The sequence below is a fragment of the Lissotriton vulgaris genome, chromosome 9, assembly GCF_964263255.1.
Source record: "Lissotriton vulgaris chromosome 9, aLisVul1.2, whole genome shotgun sequence".
Classification (NCBI taxonomy): domain Eukaryota; kingdom Metazoa; phylum Chordata; class Amphibia; order Caudata; family Salamandridae; genus Lissotriton; species Lissotriton vulgaris.
The window spans coordinates 863,330,845-863,349,438 of NC_141697.1; the positions used below are offsets into that span (position 1 = coordinate 863,330,845).

Sequence of the window (18,594 nt, forward strand, 5' to 3'; positions counted from 1 at the left end):
AATTAACATTTTTATGTATTATATTAATCAATCAATTAAAAATACAAATACATTTTTTTTTTATTAATAATTACCTACTACGAGGCAAGATGGCGTCTGCACTACAGATGTGTGTGTGAGCGGCTCCGCTCGGACCTTACAAACTAATTTGAACGGCGAGCGGTGGTGTGCAATCTTTTCTGATTGCGGTTCGGCCACGCACCTTCTATTCAACTTTCTCCTGCAGGACGAAGCTTTCCCTCGTTTAGACGACCCTGTTGGCTCCTCGTTCGCTGTACAGCCGGCACCACTGACGCCGCTCCTCCCTCGCAGGAGGGGGACGGCATCGGCTTGACGCCTGATGTTGCATGGATGTCGGACGGCAGACGCTGGTAGCTTGGGGCTGATTCCAGAGTACACTGCGCTGTGGGAAATGCTATAGCACCAAGAGAGACACTGCTATTGCACTGGCGTGAATTGCTTTGAGGACCGAGTGAATTACTTTTGAAAATCTGCCAGTCCCTGAAAAAGAAACTGTGGAGCACTCACTGTGTGGTTTTCCGGCTTTGTGAGTAAATCGCTATTAAAGGGGGGAAAAAAGCTGCGATATTGCAACATTTTAACACCCCAGCGCTTGTGTTACCAGGAGCAGTAACATTACTTTGAACAATATTGTTGCAAGTTTGCTGCTATAGCTGCTACAGTTTATACTTATTCCGAAACTCTTTTGAAAAGTAGTTTACCGGCTATACCCCTTTCTTTCGAGACTTTGTCTACACATTATTGACTATGCCGCCAAAAACTGCACGGGGGGAAAAACCAGGCCCATCGGGGAAAGTTCCGTTGGCACTCGTGCTGCTTTAGCCGCAAAATATACACAGGCACAACAAGACCTAAGCTCCGGAACCTTTGAAATTTCGACACAGTCCATCCCAAAAATACCGCAAATATTTCAGCCTAATACTGGGAGGAAAGGTGGTGTCACAGGCAACACTGCATTTGACAACAACGGCACGTGTAATATAGAGGCTGTTATATCTCCATTACCTCTGAGCCCTTTACTAAGTATGCAGTCTTCCTCTGTGCCTCACGCAGAGTTAATGGATAAAACGTCTGATCAGATTGACAAATTGAATGTAGTAGAGGGTGCCATTTCAGATGATCTAACGGATATAATAGACCCGGCAAGCAGTAAGGATGGGGACTTTTACTCTCTCTCGGAGCACTCAGAAGGCTCAGCTCTAGATGGGGAGTCTGAGTTCGAGGAAGACCTTCCACTTGATGATGGAGGGATTACGGGCTGTATTACACCTGATGTAGCGGGATCTAAGGCTGCAAGCAACAATACACCTGTAGAATTTGTTGAAACGAAATCTGTAGATGAGTTTCCCAATGTCAGGAAGAGAAGGGTTCTGGAGGGCGAGGCACTTACTTCTAGACTTTCTGACTGGGACCTCTCCGCTGAGGAGTTATCGATGGACCAACTGAATTTATCTGATCAGACCACCGCTGGTCTTGCTGTTGAACAAATGGGCCCTGTGTCGCTTGAGGTAATTTACAAAGCTATTACTGATCATAGGCTGGAGGCACATGCAGAACATTTAAAGACTCACACAGCTTGCCGCAAGTTACAAAATAATGTGCGCCGCCTGACTAAATCCTGTAACGAGTTCACTGATCATATGACCGAGACTGAAGGATGTATATCTGGGCTGGAAGACCAAATGACCAGCCAGAGAGAGGATGTTGCTGATATCAAGGCTGGCAACGAGGACATCCATAACAAGCTTGCGGATCTAGAAAATCGTCTGCGGCGTAATAATCTGCGCGTGCTCGGAGTTCCTGAAGGCCTAGAACATCAGGATGTTTGCAAATTCATAATTGAGCTGTTTGAGGAGGCTTTCCCAGATGTTAAGGATTGGAACTGGGCTCAAGAGGTTCAACGAGCACACCGTTTTCCATTTCGTCAAGGTGGCCTATCCTCATGCCATACTTTTTTCATTGAATAACTTTTTGGCAAGATAGGCTTTATATGACCTTGTGCGACCGGAAAAAAAGCGATATGGTAAAGGGGTTCAATTCTTTGTTCGCCCAGACTATTGCTATTCAACGGTTGAGCAGCGTTGCCAGCTTCGCCAGCTTATTGCACTATCTCAATCCAAGGGTTTGCAGGCTTTTCTTCTACAACCGGCGACACTCAAGATAGTGAATAAGGGCCAGGCTCGCTATTTCACATCCGATGCCTCCGCTAAAGAATATTTGCAGTCTCTGCCTTAAAGGCTTTTTTATTTTGTATTTTTGTTTTCGATGGATGGATTCATTCATAGTACTCTAATAATTTGATTGAGACTTGGACGGTCCGAGCCTCCAGTGAGGCGCTCACACTCATCAAGGGGCACTAGGCCCTATTGCCTGAGTGATGGGGGAGGGTGTGTTGTGGGGTGGGGGGGCTCTATGGGGGGGTCTGGGTATTCGGGGGCAAGGGGGTGGGGGAGCACGTGGGATTGGGTGAAAAGGGTAAAAATTCATTCCAGAGCACCTGCTGTAGGGATTTTCGAGCAACTACATTTTGTGCATGTTTTGACGACCATCGACGTGATCATGATGATAATGGCTAATCATCATTTACGGATCTGTTCATTCAATGTTTGTGGTCTGAACAATGTGATGAAGCGCAGACGGGTGCGGGAGGAGATTCGATTAATTAATCCTGATATCATTTGTTTACAGGAAACTCATATATCTTGGGCCAATCAGAAAGTACTAACTGAGTTTGGATATTCATTGCTAGCTGCATCTAGCCTAGCTATAACGAATCAAGGGGTTGCAATTTTGGGTCGCCAAGCATTGGTCGTGGCTGGTAAAATTAAGGTGGATAATCTTGGCCGTTGCGCTATTGCAGAATGTATTATAGGATGTAGCAAACTTATAGTGTGCACAGTTTATGGTTCCAAGTTTGATGAAGCTCAGACTTTGGATTCTCTGAATGTTGAGCTCGCTCTGTGGGACACTCCACTGGTATTGTTAGGAGATTTCAATATACATGGCGAGCTATCCACTTGGGACTATCATTTTACTAACTACAAAGGTCGGAAACTTAAAGTGTACTCTGCGCTTCATCAATTATTGATTTAGCATGGCTTGGTAGATGCGTGGCCAGTGGTCAATCCGGGCGACCCGGGATATACCTTTTTTTCCTTCCCCCATAATAAGTTTGTCCGGCTAGATTATATTTTTGTACACAGATTTATATTGGTTCTGGCCAAGATGCAGGTCGCACCACGTATTACATCAGACCATGGTCCCCTAGTCATTGATCTTCCGTGTTTTAATTTGGTACGCCCACAACCTTCATTTACTTTTTCAAAAAAATTGTTAATCGAGGAAGAATACATATGCCATATTCATGTATCGGTTAAACATTTTTTTTAATTTAATCGCGGCACTGCTTCTTTAGTAATGATTTGGGACTCCCTTAAGGCTGGCATTCGGGGGGAAACGCTTAGCTATGGCTGGACTCAACAGCGTCAAAAGAAAGAGGTAATTGAGAATCTGATTGTAGATTTAAAAATGGCTGAGCGTGAATTAATTGCTATAATCCGCACCAATAATGATAACCAGATGGCACAGACAAAAGTCACCTGCTGTAAGGCTAAGATTAATGGTGTGTGGAGTGAGGATATAGCAATCCAGTAATAATAACTTTCTTTATTCTGTTTTTAAAGTACATAAAAAACCATAAAAGCAGTGTCACAGATAAAAAACATTGTTATACATAGATTTTTTTAAAAAATTATTACAATTCATAAGCAACGTGATATCCATACAAAACATTGGGGAACCCTAACCATGCTAACTAATACATCAGTGTTCCTAATTTCTGATAATTCATATATTTTCAATGGGATAAAAACTTATCAAAGATTTACTCTATGTTTAAAAATACATTTTAGAAATGACACGATGTGTTTAGAGATCCGTTCAGACTCTAAAAACTGCAATCGCAGAATGGCTGGGTGACATCTTCTAAAGCCCATTTTTTTTAACAACGGCAACAACCAGAGTTTACGATGACCATCGTAAAAATTACAGAACAGAATAGCATGGATAGTTGACTGTTCTGATGTTCCGTCACATGGACAAGGTGCTAGAATTCGATCCCAACTGTTTTTGGCTGGAAATGCCACCAATCGATGAAAGATATGAAATCTGAATCTTACCAGAAGAAATCGCTCAAATTGTGACAAGACATATGTTAAATATGGTTGAATAGAAAGGGTGGTCTGGATCGCCATTGAATGTTGAACAGAAGCTTTTCTTGCTTCTGTGGCGATAAGCAGCTCTTCTACCTGGCTCAATGCCCTCACTTTCAATTCCTTTCTGGATATTTCAGAAATCCTCTGAGGAGCAAAGTAGTAGTTTCCAAGCCCCAGGTTGGTCAAAAACTTTTTCACATACATAAGCCAGCTAATTTTCGCTGAATGATCTAATGACATACAATCTGCCACTATTTGCTTAGTAAGTGAATTTTTCGTTGTTGTCCAAATTCGTCGCCAAAGTAAAAGTGGTTGTATTTTTGTCAAATCCACCAAATACGGGATCCCCAATTCCGCATGACACGCAAACGTGGAAACGCATTTAGGTGCCGCTAATAAAAATCTTAAGAAGGTGTTCTCTGCTATTTTTAAGGAGCTAGTATTGGTATGCCCCCACAGTCCAGCCCCATACAGGGCTGTCGTTTGGCATTTGGCTCTATAGATATGTAACAGTTCTACAGGTGGCCTTTTTCCCATCTTCTGTGAAAAACTTATGAGCGCAGCAATTGCTCGCATTAGATGGTGTTTCCTGGCCTCAATTGCAGGTTTCCAATTTATTTTATCATCGATTATGATGCCTAGATAGGGGTATTGGCCAGTAACTTCGAGTCTTTCTTTATCAAGGAATATGTCTTTACCCCCTTTTTTCCCCGAACCAGCTGCCATTACATACGTCTTTTTTATATTTATTCGCAGATCAAGGTTTCCCATAAAAGTAGCATACCTATCCAACGCCTTCTGCAGCTCGCGAGGAGTGCGGGCCAGTATCACGGCATCGTCCGCATAGAGCAGAGCGGGTATCGGGCGGTTTCTTACTTGAGGTAGATCCTGGCCCCCCCTCAACATTGCCACCTCCAGTCTGTTTGTGTAGAGTGAAAAGAGAAAGGGGGCCAGGACACAACCCTGCCGGACACCACGCTCTACTCTGAACGACTCAGACAACTCGCCTTTCACACCAAAACGAACCCTCACGGAGGCATTCGAATATAGTTCCCTCAAGAAGCCAATCAGAGGGGCATCAATGCGCATTTCTGAAAGAACAGACCACAATTTTGTATGGGAGACGCAGTCAAAAGCAGCAGACAGGTCAACATACACCATGTATAACCTGCCCTGCTTTGCACAAACGTATTTACCCAACAGCATTGAAAAATTTAGGGCTTGCTCGGTCGTCCCAAAACCCTCCCGGAATCCGAACTGGAGATCAGAGAGAATCCCACCATCGTCAGCCCACTGCTGTAAATGCTCAAGCACTACTCTCCCCACCAACTTGCCCAGCGAGTCCAGCAGTGAAATCGGGCGATAGCAGGACACTTCATGCCTGTCTCCTTTCTTAAACATGGGGACCATGATGGATTTGGTCTAGGAGGCCAGCAGACCCTTGTTCATTACTGTCCCGAACACCAATATTGGGGCCGACAGGTCTATTTTATACTTAAAAAAGTCTAAGGGAACCCCATCAGGGCCTGGGGCTTTCCCGTTTCTGCTTGCGTTTAACGCTTGAAGAAGCTCTCTTATAGCAAGTTCTAGCGAGATGGGATAAACTACCGCCAAGGGGCTATCACTAAGTGCTGCGTCAACCTCTACTGGTTCTGGGCCTTTCTTGAATATTTTCAAAAAGTGATCCACCCAGACTGATCCCTCAGTGGCTACTTCTATGGTTGGAAGATTTTTACGATCTACTAAAAAGGGAGCTTTTACCAATCCAGTATAAAATAAATAAAACTGAACGGTATGAGTATGGAGAAGCTGTGGGCAGATGTCTCGCTCAAAGACTACGAGGTCGCCAAGTATCTCAAAGAATTGAGGGCCTGTTGGATAACCAGGGCCATTTAGTGGCGTCTATAGTAGGCATTATGGAGATACTCCAGCAATATTATATAGAGCTATATATTCAAGATGTTGTACCCCAAGGTGTGATCGAACAATATTTGTCCTGTATAGATTTGCCAGTGCTGGACGGCATAATAAGAGAGGAGCTAGAGGCGCCTTTTACTATGGTGGAATTACAGGCGGTGCTTATGGATTTGGCATCTGGAAAAGCAGCCGGACCAGATAAATTACCTTTAGAGTTGTATCGCATTTTGTTTCCGGTAATAAAAGATGATATGTTAGACATTTTCACTGCGGCACAGTCAGGTAACCCCCCCCTTCCTGGGACGATGCCAATATAGTTGTTTTTAGGAAAAAAGATAAGCCTACTGAACTGGCTGGCTCTTACCGGCCCATATCTTTAATCAATGCCAACGCCAAGATTTACTCTAAAATGTTGCCAACACGGCTGTTGCAAATCGTCCCTTTTTTGGTGTCTCGCCATCAACATGGCTTTTTACCAGGCAGAAGTACTATTAATCACCTGCATAGAATGATGGCCGTGCTAGATTACACTGCAGTATTTAAAAAAAATGTTGGTTTAATTTTTTTAGACGGCTTTCCTTTGGGCAGTCATGTCCAAAATGGGTTTCGGACCTCGGTTCCTGCTCTCTCTCCAAATTATGTTTAAACGACCCAGGGCGGAGATTTGCGCGATGGGCCACAAATCTGCATATGTATACATTACACATGGCACAAGGCAAGGCTGCCCTTGCTCACCGCTATTGTTTGCGATGTATATTGAGCCTTTGTTGCGCATTCTGGAAACTTCACAGAATATACAATCAATGGCGGTAGGGAATTATAGTGTGCGTGTCTCAGCCTATGCCGACGACATAGCCATTGCTACATCTAATCCGGAGCAAGCACTATTGGAAATTGAGCATGTGACCACTGAGTTTGGAAAATCGTCAGGGTATAAGCTAAATCTTTTAAAGACCCAGGTCATTTGCACCCCAGGTTTATGCCCTGGTGAGACGCGAGTGACTCAAGAGGCCCAATATTTGGAGATCAAGATTAGGCTGTCCCGCCAAGAAATTGTCACTGTCAACTGGGCGGATATAATAGGTTCGGTTAAACGGCAACTCGAAAAGGTGGAATGCTTACATCTTTCTCTGGTCGGGCGACGGAATGTATTGAAGATGTGCATACTACCCCGGGTACTCTATTACTTCCAGACAGTACCATTAGAACTGTCATATAAGCAATTAGCGACCTTGCAATCTATCACCGACAGGTTTATATGGGGATGGAAGAAAGACCGTCGGGGTTCCAAATACATGACGCTACCACTTTCTGGAGGGGGGTGGGGGGTGCCTAATTTTGCCCTTTATTATTTAGCTTGCCTTTAACAAAATATTGATAGTTTGGTCACTGGGGGCGAGACAAGGATGTTCGAAACTCCCAATATATATCGGATGTTACTCGGGGATCATTCGCGACACTTATTGCTTAAATTTCTTGAGCAGAGCTATTACAAAAAAACTAGATTTAAGACCGTACTCGCTGCATTTAAAGGACTGAGATGGGTGCGTAAGCTTATGTCTTTTAATAGAATTAATTATTATACTCCACTTGACTCTACAGAACTATTTCCAATGATCTTTTGGGATGCTAAGATGAAAATATGGTATGAGAAAGGGATTTGACGGGTTGGGGATATTTTTGAGCAGGGTATCATGTTGTCTTTTACGGAGTTAAGGGATAAATATGCAATACCACAGAATGATTTTTTAAAATATTTGCAATTAAGGGATTTTTTTTCCAAACATTCTGATATAACCCCCATTGTTGCAAATGATTTATATGATTCTATGTTTAAACATGTTAGGATTGGGATCCTATATAATATTTTGATCGCAACACAACATGATGACTTAGCAGCACATGACGCAAAATGGTGTATTAGGTTTAATAGTGCCGGCGCGTATGTTCAAGAATCTATCGATCTGGCCTCTACAGTTATTTTGTCGGCCAATTTACGATCCCAGTACTATAAAACCGTATTTAACCTATACTATACACCTGCCCATATGATGAAGTGGGGGAATGCCCAAGCAGGGAATTGCTTTAGATGCCATACACCGCAGGCTGATATAGTTCATATATTTTATGACTGTAACAAGTTAGCACCTTTTTTTTATCAATTGAACAGTTTCTTTCGCATCTTACCAATGTAAATGTTATGATATCTAAAGAGATGTTGATGCTTGGGTTATGTAGTAATGCTCATCTATGTCAATTGTATTACCCTTATAGATTCTTTTTTTTTATGGCTATGGCTGTAGCTCGCCTATGTATTGCCTCAATGTGGCTAAAAACGGAGGTACCCTCGTATGAAATGTGGCGTGCGAAGTTTTATAATGTTTTCTATACAGAATTCAATCTTTATCGTCTTAAGTCATTGAAGAAAAAACAGTTAGGGATTTGGCAGCCTATGATTCAGCACATGACGGACTAATAACCTTATCTGCGTGGTGTTGCTTTGCTTATTCTTATTTCTAGCATTCCCATTTTCTTGTTTTATTTTTTCCTACAGTATGATGAACATGTTGTTATCTATGCAAGTTGTGAAATTTTTGTGTGTTAATGCTCTGAACTGAATAATAAATACTTAAAAAAAATAATAATTACCTACTAATACAAATTATTTACTAATTAACAATAAATTAATCAACAATTTAAAAATAATTAAAAACTAGATCAAAAAATAAAATTAAAAAAAATATAATTACTTACAATTAAATTACTTCCCACCCTATTCCCCTATAAACCCACAACCCACTACAGAAAATAAATTAATTAAATTTACATAATTATCAAGTAATCAATTATTTAAAATTAATTACCAATTATATTTTAATTAATTACCAATTAATAATTAATTAACAATTAATTCAAAATGAATACCAATAAATAAATTAACATATTTAATTAATTATAATTAAATTACTTCGCACCCTATTTCCCTCGAAACCCACAACCCGCTACAGAAAATAAATTACTAACATTAACATATTTATCAACTAATCAATTAAACATAATTACCAATTATATTTTAATTAATTACCAATTAATTAACAATTCATTCAAAATATATACCAATAAATAAATTAACATATTTAATTAATTATAATTAAATTACTTCCCACCCTATTCCCCTATAAACCCACAACCCGCTACAGAAAATAAATTACTAACATTAACATATTTATCAATTAATCAATTAAAAATAATTACCAATTATATTTTAATTAATTAACAATTAATAATTAATTAACAATTAATTCAAAATAAATACCAATAAATAAAATAACATATTTAATTAATTATAATTAAATTACTTCCCACCCTATTCCCCTATAAACCCACAACCCGCTACAGAATTATATTATACAAAAATTAAAAATAATATTAACTTACTTACCTCAAATTCGATATTTTTGTTGTCTATATTCTGTCCATTCGATATTTTGTCCATTCTATATTTTTGATTCGATATTAATGCTATTCTATTCGATATTAATACTATTCTACTCGATATTTTGGTAGTCTATATTCTGTCTAGTCAATATTATGTCTATTCTATATTTTTTACTCGATATTATTGCAACTCGATTTTAAAAACTCGATATTTTGACTGTACACCTTTAGTCAGGAATTTAACAGATGTTAAATTCCTGAGTTAAGGCAGAGTTCGCGCAATTTAAATTATCGCTAGGCCTCGTTGTTAATATCGCAAAGCCGCGTTTGCGATATTTTCCCATGTTGTTTTCACAGCCACGCCTACTTTGTATCTCATTATTGATGGGAGGCGAGGCGTGTGAAAAACGAGAGCTAAGTCAAGGAAACACGCGCTAGCGTGTCCTTGTAAATAATGCAATATAATTATCGCAGCTTGGCTCCCGAAATATGGACGCTAAATCGGCAAAAATTGTATCGCCGGCCCTTGGTAATATGCCCCCAAAAATGCAAAACACGAGCTGCTTTGTCAGGCTATTTGGCACGTAAATTTGCAAATGGATGGTTTGTAGATCCCATGAAAGCTTGAGAGTTTGGTCCAAATAAGTTTCACCTTGGAAGAGCATTTTTTCTTCCAATTGAAGACATAATTTAAACCCCAGTAACTGGGAATCCTGTGATGAACATTTTTAAATGTGGAATGTTCCTCCGCATGTGTTGGATAGCGTGAGTGTGAAGTTAAAAAAGGAACTTTTTAGCAGCCCCGTTTTAAAAGAAATTAATATTTCAGTCAGGAACACACTGCTCTGTGAGATTCGGATCACTAATCTAAAAGAAACAACACAAAGCCCAGTCTTTTCAGTGTGTCTTTGCCAGATTTATATGTGCCCAAGAAATGAGCAACGACATACAGAAAACTGTGTATGCAATACCTCTGTGTGAGCTATTACTACCAGCTAGGTATGTTAATAATTGTCATTAATACAAAAAAGAGCAAAATAGACGCACACCCAAACTTGTTTTACTTGCACTGGAGTTGCTCTGAGGGCCAAATATACTAAGGGGCAGGTTACAAAAAGTGGTAACAAAATGCCCATCAACTTATTGCAGCCCTTCTCTGATTTTTAGCTACAATCTATGTACTAATAAGTTGCACCATAAAATGCCGTTTTGCAAGGGTTGCAGAACAACTTGCTTAATGAGTGATATTTTGGCAGATCGCGAATTAAACGTTCCTGTGATTGGCTGCAAACACTGGGATGATGGAACAGTTGGAACAGTAGGCTCACACACCTGTGTATGCATTCCTAAATAGAAAACCTTTACTTAAGCAGCCCATGTTCCTTAAAGGAACATGTGCTGCTTCAAAAAACACAAGTTTCCCATTTGCAAAAAAATCCAGGGAGAGAGGTGGGGGGGTGGGGATAGAAGGCCGCAGTTCACAAAGTGGAAGGGTGTTCCAAAAGGAGATCGTCCTCTTTGCAAATCAGGGGTTAGTAAGTTATCAATGGTTTGCAACCACAATTTTGGTCAGCAACCTATTGATATATGATAAAATAAATCACAATAATAAAGAAACATCTGTGAGAAGCTGGGTTTCTGTTGCAGTTACCCCCCCACTTTTGGTGCAGAACTAAGTGAAGAGTCAACATGGCACTCCCTGTGTGCCATGCCTACAACCCACTGCCTTGGCATAGATCAGCCACCCCTCTAGCTGTGTGTACTATACCAGTGGTGAGGGAACAGGTGCATGAGCCCTGTACCCCTACAGTGTCTAGATCCATTCTTAGACATTGTAAGTGTAGTGCTGCCATTAAGAGTATATGGTGCTGAGAGTTTGTCATTGCGACCTCCACAGCACCATAGTGGCTACACTGAAAACAGAGAATTTTGGTATCAAACTTCTCAGCACATTAAACACACACTGATGCCAGTGTGGGACTTAATGAAAAATGCTCTCAGAGGACATCTTAGAGATGCCCCCTGAAAAATTACCAGCCTCTGTAGGGTTCCCTGACTGGTATATACCAGCCTGCCACCATGAAACATGTTTCTGGCCCCTGGGCCGGGAGCCTTCGCTTCTTGGCAGGAAGACAGTGGGAAAAGTTAGCCATCCCTGAAGGTGTGCCCACCACTGTCAACCCCAACCTTAAGGTGGGGGAGCGAGGTGAAGCCAACTCTTCAATACCCACCATATTTCAGATGGCAGGCACTCCCCAATCAGGATTAGGGCTTGTGCTAACTCCCCAACATGGGGTAAGCACACCAGGGGTGTAGTCACCCTAAGGTCAAGATCCCTAAAACGCCCCTCAATACGGTATTTAGGTGGCAGCCCTGTACCAAGAATGCAGATTCCTGAAACCTACTAAGAAGAAGTATGAAAGAAGACGCCCAGCTTAGGAGCTTAGGAGATTGCAGAGAACAACTGACTTAGCCCCAGCCCTACTAGCCCGTCTGCAGTACCCAGAGATCCTGTGCCAAAAGTCTCCTTGTCTTGCAGCTCCCAAGTCAGACTCTGAGCCTGCTGAGGACAAAGAAACCTGATGCCTGGAACCACCACTGCATCCGTCACCTACGGCCCGACTTCGAGAGGCCCACCGGTCCCAGTGAGGTCCCACAGCACTCCAAAGTTCAGTTTCACCATGGGTTGACCCCTCCAGGACTCTCCAACATTGCCTGCAGCCTCTGCATGGAGACTCCCCCAAACGGCGAGTGGCCCGGTAAAGTGAAATCCGACCTCAAAAGACACCCTTGCATCCAGCCGCCTTGTGCCTTGGAGAAAAGAACCCGAGGGGCACCTATGCCCCGAGCCCTCAAACTTACCTAGCCAGCTGTTGATTCCTGCCAGAAGCCTTCCTGGACTGAGCCTGCAACAATACAACTAAACCAAAAATCCCCATTGAAAACAACCGGGCACTGATGCCAATAGGGCACCCTGCACCCAGTTGCCCCTATGCCGCTGTGGGAGTGCTTTGGGTGCTAAACCGGATACCCCTTTGCTTTAAGCCTAACACCAGGAGCTTTGCTCCCACAACCTAGTGGCCTGCTTTTAAGCAGCCACCAACCGGAGGCCCGCTATCCCCCATTGGATAACATTGGCCCTCTGCACCCGGCCGCCCTAGTGCCGCTGAGGGTGTAACAAGAGTGCACCCTTGACCATGGGGGAACCCTTGTTCTAACCCCAAAAGCTCAACCCCAAAGACGAATTACTCACCTGGTAACCGTTAACTTAATTTCTCTTCATAGGAACCTATTGACTGTTTTTTTCTGAAAAATGTTCAAAAGTGTGGAGTTGATTTGTATGGAAGCCTGAAAAATAACAATTGTGCAAAACTGATTTTAACTACCTTTGCTCTAGGAAATGTCCCAGTGTGATATCGAGCGATGTCACACTGAGTAGAAAAATTAATCAAAAAAGTAACTAATAAGTAATATGTACAGTAATTTTAATACCTTAACTTACCTGTATTTCAAACCACTGCATTCGAACTTGCATTCACTTGTAAACACTGCATAATATATGCGAAAGCATTTATTTCACTTACCTGTACCAGGCTTGGCTTGGGTCTAAAAATAAAATAACTTAAGAATATTGTTATACAAACAAAATTGGTCTGAGTTCAGTCTTTGAGTGTGTGACATCATTTGCTGATTGAGTGTGTACAACAAATGCCTACCACTACCCTCTGATAAAGCCTTGCTGCTCGCCCACACTACCAAAAATAGAGAGTTTGGTGCTATCTACTATTATCTCTGCCTACCTTTGGGGTTCCACTGGAGTCTGTGCACACTACACCTCATTTTTGTATAGTATATACAGAGCCACCTTCCTACAACATCCCATTCCTGCTCTTATGTAACTTCAATTTGGAGTACCAAAGCCCATTTTACCAATGGGCTAAATGGGTCTGACATATTCCTACAATCCATTTTGCGATTGAATACCCTGGGACTTTGAGAATTGCAGGATTTCCAACCTTAACTTTGAAAAGATTTGTAAAACACAATAGATGAGAATACAATTGCCTCCTACTACATAGAAAGAGGAAGAGAGACCATGTACTATAACTGAGGAAGTAACAATATCAAGGAACATCAAATGAAGTTGGGTGAAAGGGAGAGAAGGGGGAGAATTAGATATCTCAAGATAGATATGTCTTGTACCAAATGCGAAAGGTATCAAGGCAACCACTTTTTTGAAGCTTCCATTTTCATCCAGGAAGTGTCCCGGGTTAAATTTCTTTGGGTCTGGAAAATACTTTGGATCATTCAGAGAAGTGGTCAGCATTCCATAGACATTTGTTCCCTGGAAAGTAAAAAAGTTATTTAATAAGTACAATGTGTTCAATAAATAGTTAGGAAGTAGGAACATAAGAATTTCAATGCATTTCAGCAAGAGTACAACATTTGAGCAGGGGTAGATAAAACTCACTGACATTTGGGCTTAGATTGAAGGTGTCAAAGCAAGCTGTCCTTATTTCTAAGAAGTAGAAGGGCAATATGTGTTATGTCAGGACAAGAGAACATTCAATGAATAATCAGAGTTAAAAATATGTAAAATAGTGATAAGTTTATGTCTTAGAAAGAGCAACTATATTGGGAATACAACATTTTCTAAACTATTAGACCAACCGATATACCAAATGTTAGGAAATGGGTTATTAATTTGTCAGGGTGTACCCCTACCAAGTAAACAAATCCACTTTCAGAATAAAAACAATTCTAAGCACATTTATGCTCGACCACTCATAGCTATGACATAACAAGCAGGCAATTTCCAATGTAATGTGTGCTAAGTTTAAGCAGTACCAACAATTTTAAATAAATAAATAAAACACAATAAAATTCCAAAACTAATTTGGAAAGATTATGAGAACCATATATTACGCTAAAAGACACAAAGGTCACATTAAAACAGGCTACTAGGAACACAGATATGACTGTTTAAATGTTTAAAGCAAACATTGCCAAGATAATGTGACATGCCAATTAAAAGTCACTGCTCCTGGTTAACTGGTTCCTAAACAAGATTTGAGGCAGACCGCAATAGAGCTGAGGCTGGATAGGCCTAAATGGTCAAAGTTTTTGTCTTTTGACTTATTCTATGAAAAGGAAATCAAACTGTTCCAGTAGGGCAGTGTCCCAAACTGTAGGTGTCAAGAAGACCCTCCGGCCTGAAACTATTGCTTTTGGCTGCAAAAGCTCCAAGTGGGATAAATCTGCATTTTTGTAACCACAGATGCCTCCTGTATTTGCTATCACACCCCTGTCCAAAATTATACCTTCGGACCTATTCACTTTTGGCGCCAAATTATTGCAATGGGGCAAACTGGAAGCTGTAGCTGAGAAGAGCTCTTAGAGGCTAGATACTTTTGCTGCAAAGGCCTGCTGACCCCTTTTTCAACACAGTAATAAATTCTAAGAGGGATTAGCCCAGTTTTCTTGTTCACTTTGAGTGCCAACTCCCTGGGCAAGCCTCATCACCTTGTCCCAGTGCTCCAAGGAGGAAGAATGGTTGTGTCCCAACTTTTTCAAAGTACTGGAAAACTTTCTTCAGGCCAGGCCTGCAACTCCAAGCACCTTAGGGCAGGCAGCTGGGCACAGGCTATCTCTTTGGGCAGGTGCCATGAAGGATCCACCTCTCTATGGTCAGTTAGCACCTTCTGAGAATTAGGAGGCATTCTGCTTCTGTTTCTCTGAAGTAGGCAAACAAGAGGGCAGCCACTTTACACTTGGAGAGCAAACCAGGTCTCTAATTACCATTGTGTATCGGGTTCTTTAAGTCCCTGAGTCTCCCTGAGTCCTTAGTGAGAGCTCTTCTTCCAGCATGGGTTCAGCAGGATTTTGTCTGCATTGCATTCTTCTTCAGGTGGAATCTTCCCAGGAGTTGGAATTTGAGGTGCCAGGTATCATCCAGCGATTGATTGAAGAAGTTCTACCACCAAAACTCCTAACCATTTTTTCACAGTTGTTGATTTTCTTTTTTGGGATTCTTCTTTACCTTACTTTAAAATTACACAGGAGCCCCTGTTTCAAGACAGCAGATTCCAGCTGCCAAAGAGAAGACTTGGTTTGTTCCCATTAACTAGTCTCCTATTTTGATTTACTCTCCTCTCGCCTGACATAGTTGAAACATGTTCTTTTCCCTTCTGTGGCTGTAGCCTTCCTTTCAGGAAGTGTCCAATTATTGATTAAAAGAAGCCTGTCCTGACATCCCCAAGTCAAACTAGACAGTGCTAAGGCTGTCCTTTGTTCTGTCAGCTGTTCCTCTCCACTCCCAGATAGCAAACATCTGATAAGTGGTCAAACGTTAATATCCATTTGCTCTTCCTGGGCTCGGTGACAGGCAATTATACTGTGAACCAGAGTGATAAACTCTCCCATTTAAGGATTTGTATCCCACTGCTTGGGATGTGAAGAGCGACAGAATTGGTTTTATGCCAGCTGTGGCCCACAGCATAACATTCTGTTTTACGAAGGTACTCTTCAACATGTTATCAGGATTCTGATTTCACCGTCCAATAACATTTAGAATATATTAAGTAGGATATTATATTATTTTGATGTATTTTTTTAGCATTTCACCTGTGAGGATAGAAAGACAAAGTTTTTGAGCCCATTCTCAGACTTACTGGAGCTGCTGTTGGGGCCATTTTTTTTTGTCAAAGGTGTATTTTATTGAAAAAGAAAAAAAACAGAAATAATCTTGCTACAATCTCGCACAACATCCCTCGCAGGGGGTTAATCAAGGCAGTCGGGAGGCTCTTAAAGAAATAGGCGAACCAATCATCGAGACCACCAGGGCTCTTAAGTTAAACAGTCACAGTAGGTGCAGTCCTGGCCCGGTGTGCCACCAGTCAATAGCAACAAGGATCCATTGGATCACTTGAATCTCGGAGAACTGCAACTGGTAGAAGCCCCTTTGGATGAACAGCTGAATGCCTCCCGCCACAATCGAGTCAATAGTGTCCCAAATAAACCAAAACAAAAAAAAATAAACCTCACTCACTCCCCCCCTCCCGGTGGTGGCAGCACTCCGCATTCTTACACATCCATAAGCCCAGCATTCATACATGGAAGAGAGGTAGGCTCCGCAACGTGGGTGGGTAGACTGCTGATGGTAATCCCCTAGAGAGGAAGCGAACCAGCGGTCCCCAGCGGAAGGTAAAGTTTTAAAAATCGCCCAGAAAGTCCTCGGCCATACGTTCCATGCTTAACAATCTCCACAGTCTAGCATGCCACAAAGAGATTGCTGGGGCCTCCTTCTTTTTCCAAGCCGCCGCTAGGGTGGTCTTGGCTGCCCCAATGCACAACCAAAGGATTTTCTTATCTGCCCGGGTCTGATGTTCCAGCAGTGGATCTCGGAGGCCCATTGAGTCTGCTACGGGGTATCCCAGGATGTCTTTGATGTGGGAAAGGATTTCGTCCCAGTAGGGGCGGATAGCGGGGCATGCCCACCAGATATGGCGAAAGTCACCTAACAGGCCACAGCCTCGCCAGCACCTGTCGGAAGTGCCAGGATATATGCGATGTAATTTAGCGGGGGTGAGGTACCAGTCCATCATTGTTTTGAGATGAGCCTCACAAAGTTCAATGGAGTGATTGTGTTTCGCCAAGTCTCTCCACAATTGTGACCACTCCACATCCGATATCTCGCGGTCCAACAATTCTTCCCAGAGGTCCATGTATCTCGGTCTGGGGGAAACCGCCGTAGACAAGAGGTGATGGTAGATAAAGGAGATGACTCCCCGCATGCCAGTGGCCCGAGTAATGAAGGCCTCAAAGGGGGTAAGAGCTCTAGTGGCCGCGTCACGAACAGCAGGGGAGAGCGCCCAGTGAAGCAGCTGAGCATGATGGTACCGCTCCACTGGTAGGACCTCATAGTCCCGTCTGCAGTTGTCAAATGTGAGCGGAGCATCTCCATGGAACAAGTGGGTAAGGGCGAAACAGCCCCCCCTCCTCCAGGCATCAAAGGGCCCCTCACATAAAGCAGGCGGGAAGGCAGGGTTGAAATGAATGGGCGTAAAGGGGGAGGGGAATGTTGTCCACCTCTCATCCCCGGCGACCGAATCCCATACCTTTAGGGTGGTGCCAGTGGGAGTGCTGATATACGCATTCTTAAGTCTGTCTCCCTTGGGCTTCCATGCTAGATCCCATATTGATCTACCCGCCACACTCCTGTCCATATGTAGTCAGTGTTTCTCTGACAGAGGCTGAGACCACTCCACCAACACCCTGAGCTGCGCTGCTTTATAATAGAGAAGCATGTCCGGAAGGCCAAAACCCCCTTCCTCTCGCGGACGCCTAAGAGCGGTAAAGGAAAAGCGAGCCCGCCCTCCCTGCCAAATAAAGCGGAGCATAAGGGTTTTAACACAGTGAAAGAAGTCTGTGTCTAGGACGATGGGGAGCGCCTGGAATAAATACAGCAGCTTGGGGAGGAGTGCCATTTTAATCGCGTGTATCCTCCCTAGCCACGAGATGTATAAAGGCAGCCATCGTGTCAGATCCGATCGGATACGTGCCAGCAGGGGGGGAAATTGGCGGCATACAGTTTCCCCACTGTGGGGGTGAGGTGGACCCCCAGGTACAGTAGGGAAGAAAGGGTCCACGGCAAAGGAGACAGCGGGCGAAGGCGGTCTACCTCCGCCAGGGAGAGCGTGAGGTTTAGAATAAAGGACTTGTCATAGTTGACTTTAAAGCCTGCCACTCTCTCGAAGCGTGCCAGTTCGGTCTGAACGTGGGGGAGGGAGTGCACGGGGTCCGAGAGAGATAGTAGGATGTCATCCGCAAATAAGGAGATTTTATGTTGCTCGCCCGTGAAAGGCAGTCCCCGGATGTCTGGGTGTTCCCATACCGCTATCGCCAGCGACTCTATACTCAGGGCAAATAGCAGGGGAGAAAGTGGGCACCCCTGCCTCGTACCACGAGAGTGGGAAAAGAAGGTCGACAGGTGGCTGTTGACCGA

General features: G+C 42.9%; 1 protein-coding gene across 3 annotated transcripts in view; it reads right to left on the reverse strand.

Moving 5' to 3' along the window:
* The window catches only part of LOC147692380 (cytochrome P450 2A13-like), a 1,200,227-nt gene that overhangs the window by 44,499 nt on the left and 1,137,134 nt on the right, over window positions 1-18,594 (reverse strand). For 2 of the 3 annotated variants that reach the window (XM_086938606.1, XM_086938605.1), the window contains exon 8: window positions 13,794-13,935. The exons of the other annotated variant lie outside the window; for it this stretch is intronic. In XM_086938606.1, coding sequence (XP_086794732.1) covers window positions 13,794-13,935 — 142 coding nt within the window. The remainder of the gene's footprint in view (window positions 1-13,793; window positions 13,936-18,594) is intronic. 3 annotated transcript variants of the gene reach the window in all.